Source organism: Aquarana catesbeiana, linkage group LG10 (genome assembly GCF_042186555.1).
Source record: "Aquarana catesbeiana isolate 2022-GZ linkage group LG10, ASM4218655v1, whole genome shotgun sequence".
NCBI lineage: Eukaryota > Metazoa > Chordata > Amphibia > Anura > Ranidae > Aquarana > Aquarana catesbeiana.
In genome coordinates this window covers 15,441,502-15,456,584 of record NC_133333.1, presented here as the reverse complement: position 1 = coordinate 15,456,584, position 15,083 = coordinate 15,441,502, and the positions used below count along the sequence as shown (strand labels likewise).

Below are 15,083 nucleotides of genomic sequence, written 5' to 3'. Positions count from 1 at the left end.
AATCATAACTTACTTCCCCATCCAAGAATATACCGTATTTATCGGCGTATAACACGCACTTTTTTCCCCTTAAAATCAGGGGAAAGTCGCAGGTGCGTGTTATACGCCGATCCCCTGAGCTGCACAACTCAAAAATCGCCGACCGCGATTTGAAAATGGCGCCGCCGGCGCCGAAATACACAGAGCCGGTCCTCGGCTCTTTCCGGCGGCTCTCGTTCATTTTCGGCTCCACTCGTAGTCCCGAGCAGGGCTATCCGAACCTACTCGGCTAGGTTCGGATAGCTCCGCTCGGGACTACGAGTGGAGCCGAAAGTGAACGAGACCCGCCGGAAAGAGCCGAGGACCGGCTCTGTGTATTTCGGCGCTGCGCCATTTTCAAATCGCGGTCGGCGATTTTGAAGATAGGGGATCGAAGGCTGCACTGGGGGAGGCTGCACTGGGGGAGGCTGCACTGGGGAAGGCTGCACTGGGGAAGACTGCACTGACAAGGCTGCACTGACATGGCTGCACTGGGGAAGGCTGCACTGGGGAAGCCTGCACTGACAAGGCTGCACTGACAAGGCTGCACTGATGGGCATTTAAATGTAAGTTTTTTTCCCTTCAACTTCCCTCCTAAAAGTTTTTTTTCCTTAAAATTCCCTCCTAAATTGGGGTGCGTGTTATACGCCGATAAATACGGTATCTACACTATAACCATCAACTAGAAGCTTAAATGTGCAAACATGATCCTCTAGCCTCCCGCATAGGTGGGAACTGTTGCACTGAATCTGTTGGAGCAGCTGAAGTGTAGGATTCATTGCAAACTGTGTATCAGTAAAAAGATCTCAGAGACCCTCATACTTATTACAAGCAAATTTGAAGAGCAGCTGAAGAGTAAGATTCATCATAGATCATGTTTTAGTATGAAGATTTATGGTTCCGCATGCCTAGTTTATACTACTTTGAATAATTGCTTGTAAATCTTTGTTACCTGAAGACTGTATGAATGAAGAAGTATTAGTTGTGTTGCGTGTGAATGGAGAGGTAATAGTTGTGGAGCGTGTGGTGAAGGGTCCAGGCATCGTTGTCAATGGAGTGCCCGTAGAATTTACATTTTCTGTGGAATTATCTAGGAAGAAAAAACATATCTAAATATTTTTACACACAGCGACCTCCTAACCCACCTACCCCATTCTGGTTTAGTGAAATGGGTAAGGATCAAAAAAGAAAACAAGACATGTTCTCTGAGAATATTATGCAGATAGAATTTTTTATTGATAGCTGAGTTTCCTTAGAATGCGTTATTAACATGAATGTAAACACAGTTGAATCTCACCTATATTTCCATTGACATCTTCTGGATGTAATTTGTCCACTTTGAATGCCCAACGTCCAGTTACATTGACATTGCTTGTAGATGATAAATTGGCAACTGAGATTGTGAGGGATCCGGGAAGTGTGTAGTATCCTGTCTCATAGCCGCTGTTCAGTCCAGCCTATACAGATCAAAAACATGTATAGAGAGTTGTCTATGCACATTACACTGTATACTGTACACTATAAAAACGTTATTTACTGATGCTCAAGAAGGACAAAAAGTCCATTTTTTAACCAGAAAAGCAACTTTGATGGTAAGTGTTCCTTAAAGTGGATCTCCACCCAAAATGTGAGGCTCCACTTGTTTGCACCCTCCACTTCCACATCTGGCACTTTTTTTGGGGTGGGGAGCGGATACCTGATTTGGACCCCCTCCTTGTCCCACAGCCTTCTGGGACACATCACAGGTCCCAGACGACTATGGGACCATTCACAAGGCACAGTGCGACTCACACATGCGCAGTAGGAAACAGGCTGTTAATCCCCAAGGCTTCACTTCCTGTTTCCCTTAGTAGAGATGTGTCAGGTCACCTGAGTCCAGGTGACAGATGCACCCCATCAGAGTCAGGAGTGCACCGCAAGGTAGTGGACCCTACGGCTGACTGCTGCGGATGGAGCTCTGAGTGATTAAGGAGAGCTGGTATTCTGGAGCATCAACATGAATCACACTGGGAGCTAGAGCAAGAGATTTCCCAGGGCACGGAACCTAAGAGCCAGCGTGTGTTCACCAGAGGCCCCTAGTGGTGGGGATGGATTTACCTGCAGTCTGGCTCCAGGTTGCGACCCCCAGGGCCTCCCAGCTCACGCTAACAGTAAACTACAGGAAGGTAGAGAGGAAGCAGCAGACTGCAACAACAAAGGATAGTCAGGGGATAGCCAAAGGTCAGAGAAACAAGCAGGTAAGTATAGTCAAGGAACAACCCAAGGTCAGCATATGAAGCAGACAAGGAAAGTCAAGCACAAGCCAAGATTGGTAACTAGAATCAAACGTAGAACACACAGAAAGGAGCACACGGAAGCCAAAAACACAATATTGATCAGCAGGGCTGGCTTGCAGTGCACAGGTTAATATAGTGTTCCGTGATAGGGGCTGGGGTAGAGCCATGCTTTGAGGAGAGATTACTTAAGCAGCCAGGTGAAGGGCGGCTGGTCTCTTAAGCTGAACACATGGAGAGGTAAGCTGACAGAGAAACATTACTGCGGATTCATGACAAGATGCCTGTGCCTGCAACCGAAGCTGCTTGAAGAATCGGTCCAGGTGAGGACATCGCATTATCCCTGGACAGGTAAGTGTCCTTTATATTAAAAGTCAGCAGCTACAATATTTGTAAGTACTGACTTTATTTTTTTTCTGAAGGAGCCTGGAGCTTCTCTTTAAAGTGATTATAAACCTTCATTTTATTTTTATTTTATTTTTAATAACAACATATTTTACTTATCTCTTCTGGGCAATGGTTTTGCTCAGAGCATCCCTGAAACTCCTCTGCAAGGGTTCCCCGCTGGAGCTCCTGGCTCCTCCTCTTCGGTATTGCCTCCATAGCAAGCTCTTTGCTATGGGGTCACTCATGTGGGCTCAAACCTGAGCTCTGCTGCCCATGTCCATAGACACAGGCAGCATGGCTTGGCCTTGCCTCCCCATTCTCTCATCAAAAGAGTTGATTGTCAGTAGTATAAGCCAATGCCTCCCATTGCTGCTTCTTTGTCCAGTCACAAGAAATAGAGTTTGGAGAGCCGCTGCTCTCAGGCACAGTGCTGGATCAAGATCAGGTACAGTTAAGTATTGAGGGGGGCTGGGGGTTCTGATCACAGAAGTTTTTTTTTTTTTTTTTTACCTTAATGCAGATAATGCATTAAGGTAAAAAAAAAGAAAACGTAAACCTTTAGAACCACTTTAATTACAAAAATATAATACTGCTTAAGTAGAACACATTAGAATATGTGTTCATGGTACAATTGTTCCAATAAAGTCAGGGTTCAACCATCTTTCTAGTGCTTCGAACCCAGTTTAGTCCTAAAAAAACAAATAAAATATATATTATTCATTGTTTTCCCTAAAGGGGTTTTCCACTCTGTAACTGACCAGAGTCTCCCATAGGCCCCAAGGCTTACCTATTTTAACTATTTAAAAAAAAAAAGCAATAGTACTTCCTTGTTGCTCACTGCTAGACTAAAGCTTATTAGTACAAACAGATGTAATGTAGACAGATATCAAGATAAGTAGCCTTGACAAATTTCGCACATACAAATCGCTTAGTCGTAAGGTCTAATCACTTTGTGCTTGAAACGCTTCGAGACTGTCCAATCTTGATACCTGACTGATTTTTACACCTGTTTGTACTGATAAAGTTTGTTTTAGCAGTTTTTCAACAAAACGATTGATTACCATTTCATTGCCAACTTGGTTACCAGTTTCCCCGCTGATAAACTAAGCCATGTGATCACAGTTTCTAAATGTATTTCTTTTGCAGTTCTTAACTCATTCAACGATAGTTCCTTGAAAGCCCCCCCCGTGAATTGAAAAACTTGTAGTTCAAGAATAAAGTGATCTTCTCACCAAAGCCAAAGGTCCATCCTGGGAGAAAGCAGTCCAATTCATACTCGGCCACTGAATATCTCCATAATTGTACAGAAGGAAGGTCTGATTGCCATCTGTGCTCAGGACAGCCTGAAATGTGTTCACCTGAAAGTACAGAACAGGATAGTTGATGACTAAACCTCTGAAAAAGATTTTTAAGCTCAGAAAACAGCCATTGTTGCAGCTTAAAAAAAATCATCATGGTAATATCCTCACCTTGTTTGTTGAAGAACCAAAATACGCAACTCGGTGCCATGTGGCTACAAACACCCACTGAGCTGTAAAATTCGCGGCATGGAAGTAAGTTCTGATATCGGAGGTGGCCCGGGACAGAAGAGAGGGATCGGTGCTCTCACGATAATATATATCACCCGCTAATGCATTATTTATATCAGCCCAGAAGATAGCCAGGAACGGGTTTCCAAAAGAAGCAGGAAGAGCTTGTGGTGTAAATTGACTGATTGGTGATGCAAATGATAACAGACCATTATTATTCACCTGTGAAGGAGAAGATTGAGAAGAAAACAGTTGTATCCATATGTATCAATGTAGAATGTCTGAGGAATTTTACCAATTTATCTAAAGCAGTAAATAGGTGTATGACCCGAGAAAAACATTTCTTTGAGTGAAGCCTCATTTTGAAATGATTGTCATTTCAGGATTTATTACTTTAAAGAAAGAGATTTTGTTTAAATGGTATACTTACATAGAGATAAGAATAATTTCTTCCAAATAGCGGGATGTCCCTGGAAGGAAATATTTGTGGAGATCCTCCATCATCTGCCTTTGGATTGATAATGTCGAGTGCAGATCCATATGGGTAGAGAAGATCTAAACCAAAAGAACAATCATAACTTACTTCCCCATCCAAGAATATACCGTATTTATCGGCGTATAACACGCACTTTTTTCCCCTTAAAATCAGGGGAAAGTCGCAGGTGCGTGTTATATGCCGATCCCCTGAGCTGCACAACTCAAAAATCGCCTACCGCGATTTGAAAATGGCGCCGCCGGCGCCGAAATACACAGAGCCGGTCCTCGGCTCTTTCCGGCGGCTCTCGTTCATTTTCGGCTCCACTCGTAGTCCCGAGCGGAGCTATCCGAACCTACTCGGCTAGGTTCGTGGTCGGCGATTTTGAAGATAGGGGATCGAAGGCTGCACTGGGGGAGGCTGCACTGGGGGAGGCTGCACTGGGGAAGGCTGCACTGGGGAAGGCTGCACTGACAAGGCTGCACTGACATGGCTGCACTGGGGAAGGCTGCACTGGGGAAGGCTGCACTGACAAGGCTGCACTGATGGGCATTTAAATGTAAGTTTTTTTCCCTTCAACTTCCCTCCTAAAAGTTTTTTTTCCTTAAAATTCCCTCCTAAATTGGGGTGCGTGTTATACGCCGATAAATACGGTATCTACACTATAACCATCAACTAGAAGCTTAAATGTGCAAACATGATCCTCTAGCCTCCCGCATAGGTGGGAACTGTTGCACTGAATCTGTTGGAGCAGCTGAAGTGTAGGATTCATTGCAAACTGTGTATCAGTAAAAAGATCTCAGAGACCCTCATACTTATTACAAGCAACTTTGAAGAGCAGCTGAAGAGTAAGATTCATCATAGATCATGTTTTAGTATGAAGATTTATGGTTCCGCATGCCTAGTTTATACTACTTTGAATAATTGCTTGTAAATCTTTGTTACCTGAAGACTGTATGAATGAAGAAGTATTAGTTGTGTTGCGTGTGAATGGAGAGGTAATAGTTGTGGAGCGTGTGGTGAAGGGTCCAGGCATCGTTGTCAATGGAGTGCCCGTAGAATTTACATTTTCTGTGGAATTATCTAGGAAGAAAAAACATATCTAAATATTTTTACACACAGCGACCTCCTAACCCACCTACCCCATTCTGGTTTAGTGAAATGGGTAAGGATCAAAAAAGAAAACAAGACATGTTCTCTGAGAATATTATGCAGATAGAATTTTTTATTGATAGCTGAGTTTCCTTAGAATGCGTTATTAACATGAATGTAAACACAGTTGAATCTCACCTATATTTCCATTGATATCTTCTGGATGTAATTTGTCCACTTTGAATGCCCAACGTCCAGTTACATTGACATTGCTTGTAGATGATAAATTGGCAACTGAGATTGTGAGGGATCCGGGAAGTGTGTAGTATCCTGTCTCATAGCCGCTGTTCAGTCCAGCCTATACAGATCAAAAACATGTATAGAGAGTTGTCTATGCACATTACACTGTATACTGTACACTATAAAAACGTTATTTACTGATACTCAAGAAGGACAAAAAGTCCATGTTTTAACCAGAAAAGCAACTTTGATGGTAAGTGTTCCTTAAAGTGGATCTCCACCCAAAATGTGAGGCTCCACTTGTTTGCACCCTCCTATCCTCTACTTCCACATCTGGCACTTTTTTTGGGGTGGGGAGCGGATACCTGATTTGGACCCCCTCCTTGTCCCACAGCCTTCTGGGACACATCACAGGTCCCAGACGACTATGGGACCATTCACAAGGCACAGTGCGACTCACACATGCGCAGTAGGAAACAGGCTGCTAATCCCCAAGGCTTCACTTCCTGTTTCCCTTAGTAGAGATGTGTCAGGTCACCTGAGTCCAGGTGACAGATGCACCCCGTCAGAGTCAGGAGTCCCCCGCAAGGTAGTGGACCCTACGGCTGACTGCTGCGGATGGAGCTCTGAGTGATTAAGGAGAGCTGGTATTCTGGAGCATCAACACGAATCACACTGGGAGCTAGAGCAAGAGATTTCCCAGGGCACGGAACCTAAGAGCCAGCGGGTGTTCACCAGAGGCCCCTAGTGGTGGGGATGGATTTACCTGCAGTCTGGCTCCAGATTGCGACCCCCAGGGCCTCCCAGCTCACGGTAACAGTAAACTACAGGAAGGTAGAGAGGAAGCAGCAGACTGCAACAACAAAGGATAGTCAGGGGATAGCCAAAGGTCAGAGAAACAAGCAGGTAAGTATAGTCAAGGAACACCGCAAGGTCAGCATATGAAGCAGACAAGGAAAGTCAAGAACAAGCCAAGATTGGTAACTAGATTCAAACGTAGAACACACAGAAAGGAGCACACGGAAGCCAAAAACACAATATTGATCAGCAGGGCTGGCTTGCAGTGCACAGGTTAATATAGTGTTCCCTGATAGGGGCTGGGGTAGAGCCATGCTTTGAGGAGAGATTACTTAAGCAGCCAGGTGAAGGGCGGCTGGTCTCTTAAGCTGAACACATGGAGAGGTAAGCTGACAGAGAAACATTACTGCGGATTCATGACAAGATGCCTGTGCCTGCATCCGAAGCTGCTTGAAGAATCGGTCCAGGTGAGGACATCGCATTATCCCTGGACAGGTAAGTGTCCTTAATATTAAAAGTCAGCAGCTACAGTATTTGTAAGTACTGACTTTTTTTTTTCTGAAGGAGCCTGGAGCTTCTCTTTAAAGTGATTATAAACCTTCATTTTATTTTTATTTTATTTTTAATAACAACATATTTTACTTATCTCTTCTGGGCAATGGTTTTGCTCAGAGCATCCCTGAAACTCCTGTGCAAGGGTTCCCCGCTGGAGCTCCTGGCTCCTCCTCTTCGGTGATTGCCTCCATAGCAAGCTCTTTGCTATGGGGTCACTCATGTGGGCTCAAACCTGAGCTCTGCTGCCCATGTCCATAGACACAGGCAGCATGGCTTGGCCTTGCCTCCCCATTCTCTCTTCAAAAGAGTTGATTGTCAATAGTATAAGCCAATGCCTCCCATTGCTGATTCTTTGTCCAGTCACAAGAAATAGAGTTTGGAGAGCCGCTGCTCTCAGGCACAGTGCTGGATCAAGATCAGGTACAGTTAAGTATTGAGGGGGGCTGGGGGTTCTGATCACAGAAGTTTTTTTTTTTTTTTTTTTTTTTACCTTAATGCAAATGCATTAAGGTAAAAAAAAAGAAAATGTAAACCTTTAGAACCACTTTAATTACAAAAATATAATACTGCTTAAGTAGAACACTTTAGAATATGTGTTCATGGTACAATTGTTCCAATAAAGTCAGGGTTCAACCATCTTTCTAATGCTTCGAACCCAGTTTAGTCCTAAAAAAACAAATAAAATATATATTATTCATTGTTTTCCCTAAAGGGGTTTTCCACTCTGTAACTGACCAGAGTCTCCCATGGGCCCCAAGGCTTACCTATTTTAACTATTTAAAAAAAAAAAAAGCAATAGCACTTCCTTGTTGCTCACTGCTAGACTAAAGCTTATTAGTACAAACAGATGTAATGTAGACAGATATCAAGATAAGTAGACTTGACAAATTTCGCACATACAAATCGCTTAGTCGTAAGGTCTACTCACTTTGTGCTTGAAACGCTTCGAGACTGTCCAATCTTGATACCTGACTGATTTTTACACCTGTTTGTACTGATAAAGTTTGTTTTAGCAGTTTTTCAACAAAACGATTGATTACCATTTCATTGCCAACTTGGTTACCAGTTTCTCCGCTGATAAACTAAGCCATGTGATCACAGTTTCTAAATGTATTTCTTTTGCAGTGCTTAACTCATTAAACGATAGTTCCTTGAAAGCCCCCCGTGAATTGAAAAACTTGTAGTTCAAGAATAAAGTGATCTTCTTACCAAAGCCAAAGGTCCATCCCGGGAGAAAGCAGTCCAATTCATACTCGGCCACTGAATATCTCCATAATTGTACAGAAGGAAGGTCTGATTGCCATCTGTGCTTACGACAGCCTGAAATGTGTTCACCTGAAAGTACAGAACAGGATAGTTGATGACTAAACCTCTGAAAAAGATTTTTAAGGTCAGAAAACAGCCATTATTGCAGCTTCAAAAAATCCATCATGGTAATATCCTCACCTTGTTTGTTGAAGAACCATAATAAGCAACTCGGTGCCATGTGGCTACAAACACCCACTGAGCTGTAAAATTCGCGGCATGGAAGTAAGTTCTGATATCGGAGGTGGCCCGGGACAGAAGAGAGGGATCGGTGCTCTCACGATAATATATATCACCCGCTAATGCATTATTTACATCAGCCCAGAAGATAGCCAGGAACGGGTTTCCAAAAGAAACAGGAAGAGCTTGTGGTGTAAATTGACTGATTGGTGATGCAAATGATAACAGACCATTATTATTCACCTGTGAAGGAGAAAATTGAGAAGAAAACCGTTGTATCCAAATGTATCAATGTAGAATTTATGAGGAATTCTACCAAAGCAGGAAATGGGTGTGACCTGACCTGAGAAAAACATTTCTATGGGTGAAGCCTCATTTTGAAATGATTGTCATTTTAGGATTTATTACTTTAAAGAAAAAGATTTTGTTTAAATAATATACTTACATAGAGATAAGAATAATTTCTACCAAATAGTGGGATGTCCCTGGAAGGAAATATTGGTGGAGATCCTCCATCATCTACCTTTGGATTGATAATGTCGAGTGCAGATCCATATGGGTAGAGAAGATCTAAACCAAAAGAACAATCATATCTTACTTCCCCATCCAAGAATATAACTACACTATAACCATCAACTAGAAGCTTAAATGTGCAAACATGATCCTCTAGCTTCAGTCTCCCACATAGGCGGGAACTGTTGCACTGAATCTGTTGGAACAGCTGAAGTGTAGGATTCATTGCAAACCGTGTATCAGTAAAAAGATCTCAGAGACCCTCATACTTATTACAAGCAACTTTGAAGAGCAGCTGAAGAGTAGGATTCATCGTAGATCATGTTTTAGTATGAAGATTTATGGTTCCTCATGCCTAGTTTATACTACTTTGAATAATTGCTTGTAAATCTTTGTTACCTGAAGACTGTATGAATGAAGAAGTATTAGTTGTGTTGCGTGTGAATGGAGAGGTAATAGTTGTGGAGCGTGTGGTGAAGGGTCCAGGCATCGTTGTCAATGGAGTGCCCGTAGAATTTACATTTTCTGTGGAATTATCTAGGAAGAAAAAACATATCTAAATATTTTTACACACAGCCACCTCCTAACCCACCTACCCCATTCTGGTTTAGTGAAATGGGTAAGGATCAAAAAAGAAAACAAGACATGTTCTCTGAGAATATTATGCAGATAGAATTTTTTATTGATAGCTGAGTTTCCTTAGAATGCGTTATTAACATGAATGTAAACACAGTTGAATCTCACCTATATTTCCATTGATATCTTCTGGATGTAATTTGTCCATTTTGAATGCCCAACGTCCAGTTACATTGACATTGCTTGTAGATGATAAATTGGCAACTGAGATTGTGAGGGATCCGGGAAGTGTGTAGTATCCTGTCTCATAGCCGCTGTTCAGTCCAGCCTATACAGATCAAAAACATGTATAGAGAGTTGTCTATGCACATTACACTGTATACTGTACACTATAAAAACGTTATTTACTGATACTCAAGAAGGACAAAAAGTCCATGTTTTATCCAGAAAAGCAACTTTGTTGGTAAGTGTTCCTTAAAGTGGATCTCCACCCAAAATGTGAGGCTCCACTTGTTTGCACCCTCCTATCCTCTACTTCCACATCTGGCACTTTTTTTGGGGGGGGGGGGGGGGAGCGGATACCTGATTTGGACCCCCTCCTTGTCCCACAGCCTTCTGGGACACATCACAGGTCCCAGACGACTATGGGACCATTCACTAGGCACAGTGCGACTCACACATGCGCAGTAGGAAACAGGCTGTTAATCCCCAAGGCTTCACTTCCTGTTTCCCTTAGTAGAGATGTGTCAGGTCACCTGAGTCCAGGTGACAGATGCACCCCGTCAGAGTCAGGAGTGCACCGCAAGGTAGTGGACCCTACGGCTGACTGCTGCGGATGGAGCTCTGAGTGATTAAGGAGAGCTGGTATTCTGGAGCATCAACACGAATCACACTGGGAGCTAGAGCAAGAGATTTCCCAGGGCACGGAACCTAAGAGCCAGCGGGTGTTCACCAGAGGCCCCTAGTGGTGGGGATGGATTTACCTGCAGTCTGGCTCCAGGTTGCGACCCCCAGGGCCTCCCAGCTCACGCTAACAGTAAACTACAGGAAGGTAGAGAGGAAGCAGCAGACTGCAACAACAAAGGATAGTCAGGGGATAGCCAAAGGTCAGAGAAACAAGCAGGTAAGTATAGTCAAGGAACAACCCAAGGTCAGCATATGAAGCAGACAAGGAAAGTCAAGAACAAGCCAAGATTGGTAACTAGAATCAAACGTAGAACACACAGAAAGGAGCACACGGAAGCCAAAAACACAATATTGATCAGCAGGGCTGGCTTGCAGTGCACAGGTTAATATAGTGTTCCCTGATAGGGGCTGGGGTAGAGCCATGCTTTGAGGAGAGATTACTTAAGCAGCCAGGTGAAGGGCGGCTGGTCTCTTAAGCTGAACACATGGAGAGGTAAGCTGACAGAGAAACATTACTGCGGATTCATGACAAGATGCCTGTGCCTGCATCCGAAGCTGCTTGAAGAATCGGTCCAGGTGAGGACATTGCATTATCCCTGGACAGGTAAGTGTCCTTTATATTAAAAGTCAGCAGCTACAGTATTTGTAAGTACTGACTTTATTTTTTTTCTGAAGGAGCCTGGAGCTTCTCTTTAAAGTGATTATAAACCTTCATTTTATTTTTATTTTATTTTTAATAACAACATATTTTACTTATCTCTTCTGGGCAATGGTTTTGCTCAGAGCATCCCTGAAACTCCTGTGCAAGGGTTCCCCGCTGGAGCTCCTGGCTCCTCCTCTTCGGTGATTGCCTCCATAGCAAGCTCTTTGCTATGGGGTCACTCATGTGGGCTCAAACCTGAGCTCTGCTGCCCATGTCCATAGACACAGGCAGCATGGCTTGGCCTTGCCTCCCCATTCTCTCATCAAAAGAGTTGATTGTCAGTAGTATAAGCCAATGCCTCCCATTGCTGCTTCTTTGTCCAGTCACAAGAAATAGAGTTTGGAGAGCCGCTGCTCTCAGGCACAGTGCTGGATCAAGATCAGGTACACTTAAGTATTGAGGGGGGCTGGGGGTTCTGATCACAGAAGTTTTTTTTTTTTTTTTTTTTACCTTAATGCAGATAATGCATTAAGGTAAAAAAAAAGAAAACGTAAACCTTTAGAACCACTTTAATTGCAAAAATATAATACTGCTTAAGTAGAACACATTAAAATATGGGTTCATGGTACAATTGTTCCAATAAAGTCAGGGTTCAACCATCTTTCTAGTGCTTCGAACCCAGTTTAGTCCTAAAAAAAACAAATAAAATATATATTATTCATTGTTTTCCCTAAAGGGGTTTTCCACTCTGTAACTGACCAGAGTCTCCCATAGGCCCCAAGGCTTACCTATTTTAACTATTTAAAAAAAAAAGCAATAGTACTTCCTTGTTGCTCACTGCTAGACTAAAGCTTATTAGTACAAACAGATGTAATGTAGACAGATATCAAGATAAGTAGACTTGACAAATTTCGCACATACAAATCGCTTAGTCGTAAAGTCTAATTACTTTGTGCTTGAAACGCTTCAAGACTGTCCAATCTTGATACCTGTCTAACTTTTGCATCTGTTTTGTACTGATAAAGTTTGTTTTAGCAGTTTTTCAACAAAACGATTGATTACCATTTCATTGCCAACTTGGTTACCAGTTTCTCCGCTGATAAACTAAGCCATGTGATCACAGTTTCTAAATGTATTTCTTTTGCAGTGCTTAACTCATTAAACGATAGTTCCTTGAAAGCCCCCCGTGAATTGAAAAACTTGTAGTTCAAGAATAAAGTGATCTTCTCACCAAAGCCAAAGGTCCATCCCGGGAGAAAGCAGTCCAATTCATACTCGGCCACTGAATATCTCCATAATTGTACAGAAGGAAGGTCTGATTGCCATCTGTGCTCAGGACAGCCTGAAATGTGTTCACCTGAAAGTACAGAACAGGATAGTTGATGACTAAACCTCTGAAAAAGATTTTTAAGGTCAGAAAACAGCCATTGTTGCAGCTTAAAAAAAATCATCATGGTAATATCCTCACCTTGTTTGTTGAAGAACCAAAATACGCAACTCGGTGCCATGTGGCTACAAACACCCACTGAGCTGTAAAATTCACGGCATGGAAGTAAGTTCTGATATCAGAGGTGGCCCGGGACAGAAGAGAGGGATCGGTGCTCTCACGATAATATATATCACCCGCTAATGCATTATTTATATCAGCCCAGAAGATAGCCAGGAACGGGTTTCCAAAAGAAGCAGGAAGAGCTTGTGGTGTAAATTGACTGATTGGTGATGCAAATGATAACAGACCATTATTATTCACCTGTGAAGGAGAAGATTGAATAGAAAACAGTTGTATCCAAGTTTATCAATGTAGAATTTGTGAGGAATTCTACCAAAGCAGGAAATAGGTGTATGACCTGAGAAAAACATTTCTTTGGGTGAAGCCTCATTTTTATATGATTGTCATTTCAGGATTTATTACTTTAAAGAAAGAGATTTTGTTTAAATGGTATACTTACATAGAGATAAGAATAATTTCTTCCAAATAGTGGGATGTCCCTGGAAGGAAATATTTGTGGAGATCCTCCATCATCTGCCTTTGGATTGATAATGTCGAGTGCAGATCCATATGGGTAGAGAAGGTCTAAACCAAAAGAACAATCATATCTTACTTCCCCATCCAAGAATATATCTACATTATAACCATCAACTAGAAGCTTAAATGTGCAAACATGATCCTCTAGCTTCAGCCTCCCGCATAGGTGTGAAGTGTTGCACTGAATCTGTTGGAGCAGCTGAAGTGTAGGATTTATTGCAAACTGTGTATCAGTAAAACGATCTTAGAGACCCTCATACTTATTACAAGCAAGTTTGAAGAGCAGCTGAAGAGTAGGATTCATCATAGATCATGTTTTAGTATGAAGATTTTAGGGTTCCTCATGCCTAGTTTATATACTACTTTGAATAGTTGCTTGTTAATCTTTGTTACCTGAAGACTGTATGAATGGAGAAGTATTAGTTGTGTTGCGTGTGAATGGAGAGGTAATAGTTGTGGAGCGTGTGGTGAAGGGTCCAGGCATCGTTGTCAATGGAGTGCCCGTAGAATTTACATTTTCTGTGGAATTATCTAGGAAGAAAAAACATATCTAAATATTTTTACACACAGCGACCTCCTAACCCACCTACCCCATTCTGGTTTGGTGAAATGGGTAAGGATCAAAAACGACACATGACATGTTCTCTGAGAATATTATGCAGATAGAATTTTTTATTGATAGCTGAGTTTCCTTAGAATGCATTTTTAACATGAATGTAAACATAGTTGAATCTCACCTATATTTCCATTGATATCTTCTGGATGTAATTTGTCCACTTTAAATGCCCAACGTCCGGTTACATTGACATTGCTTGTAGATGATAAATTGGCGACTGAGATTGTAAGGGATCCTGGGAGTGTGTAGTATCCTGTTCCATAGCCGCTGTTCAGTCCAGCCTATGCAGTGCAAGAACATGTATAAAGGGTTGTCTATGCACATTACACTGTATACTGTAAGCTGTAAAAACTTTATTTACTGATACTCAAGAAGGACAAAAAGTCCATGTTTTAACCAGAAAAGCAACTTTGGTGAGAAGTGTTCCTTAAAGTGGAGCTCCAGCCAAAATGTGAAGCTCCAATTCTTTGTACAACCCCCCCCCCCCTTCCACTGCCACATTTTCCACTTTTTTGGGGGGGGGGGGTGAGCGAGTACCTGGTTTTGAGAGGTACTCACTACCGCTTCCTGCTCACATCGCACACCCTCTTTACCCCCGCAGTCTTCTGGGACACATAAAAGGTCCCATAATGGGACCATTCACAAAGCGCAGCATGACTCGCGCATGCACAGTAGTAAACAGGCTGTTCCATTCTGTAACTGACCAGAGTCACCCGTGAGCCTCAAGGCTTAACTATTTTGACTACGTTCTAAAGTTGTCCTTAAAGTGGGGCTAGAGCCAAGATGTGAAGGTCCACTTCTTTGCAACCTCCCCTCTCCACTGCCACATTTGGCAATTTTCTGAGGGGGGGGGCAGTAACTAGTAACCTGGTTTTGAGAGGTTTTGATTGAGAGGTCCTCACTCCCACTTTTGGCTCACATTGCTGTGGCGATCTGAGCCGGAAGTTTGGA

The 15,083-nt window shown here is 42.6% G+C and overlaps 1 protein-coding gene across 1 annotated transcript; it reads right to left on the bottom strand.

The window, feature by feature from the left end:
- Nucleotides 1-926: 926 nt before the first annotated feature.
- LOC141111489 (alpha-tectorin-like) lies at nucleotides 927-4,187 on the bottom strand. The gene is made up of 4 exons (XM_073603780.1): nucleotides 4,173-4,187; nucleotides 3,911-4,036; nucleotides 1,316-1,475; nucleotides 927-1,108 (listed from the first exon to the last, which is right to left on the bottom strand). The coding sequence occupies exons 1-4, from the start codon at nucleotides 4,185-4,187 to the stop codon at nucleotides 927-929; spliced, it is 483 nt and encodes a 160-aa protein (XP_073459881.1).
- Nucleotides 4,188-15,083: the final 10,896 nt, after the last annotated feature.

Coding starts and splice junctions, on each gene's coding strand:
- LOC141111489 (XM_073603780.1), bottom strand. Junction 1,476..3,910: donor AGGATGGACCTTTGGCTTTG/GTGAGAAGATCA, acceptor TGATCTGTATAG/GCTGGACTGAACAGCGGCTA. Junction 1,109..1,315: donor AGATGTCAATGGAAATATAG/GTGAGATTCAAC, acceptor TTTTCTTCCTAG/ATAATTCCACAGAAAATGTA.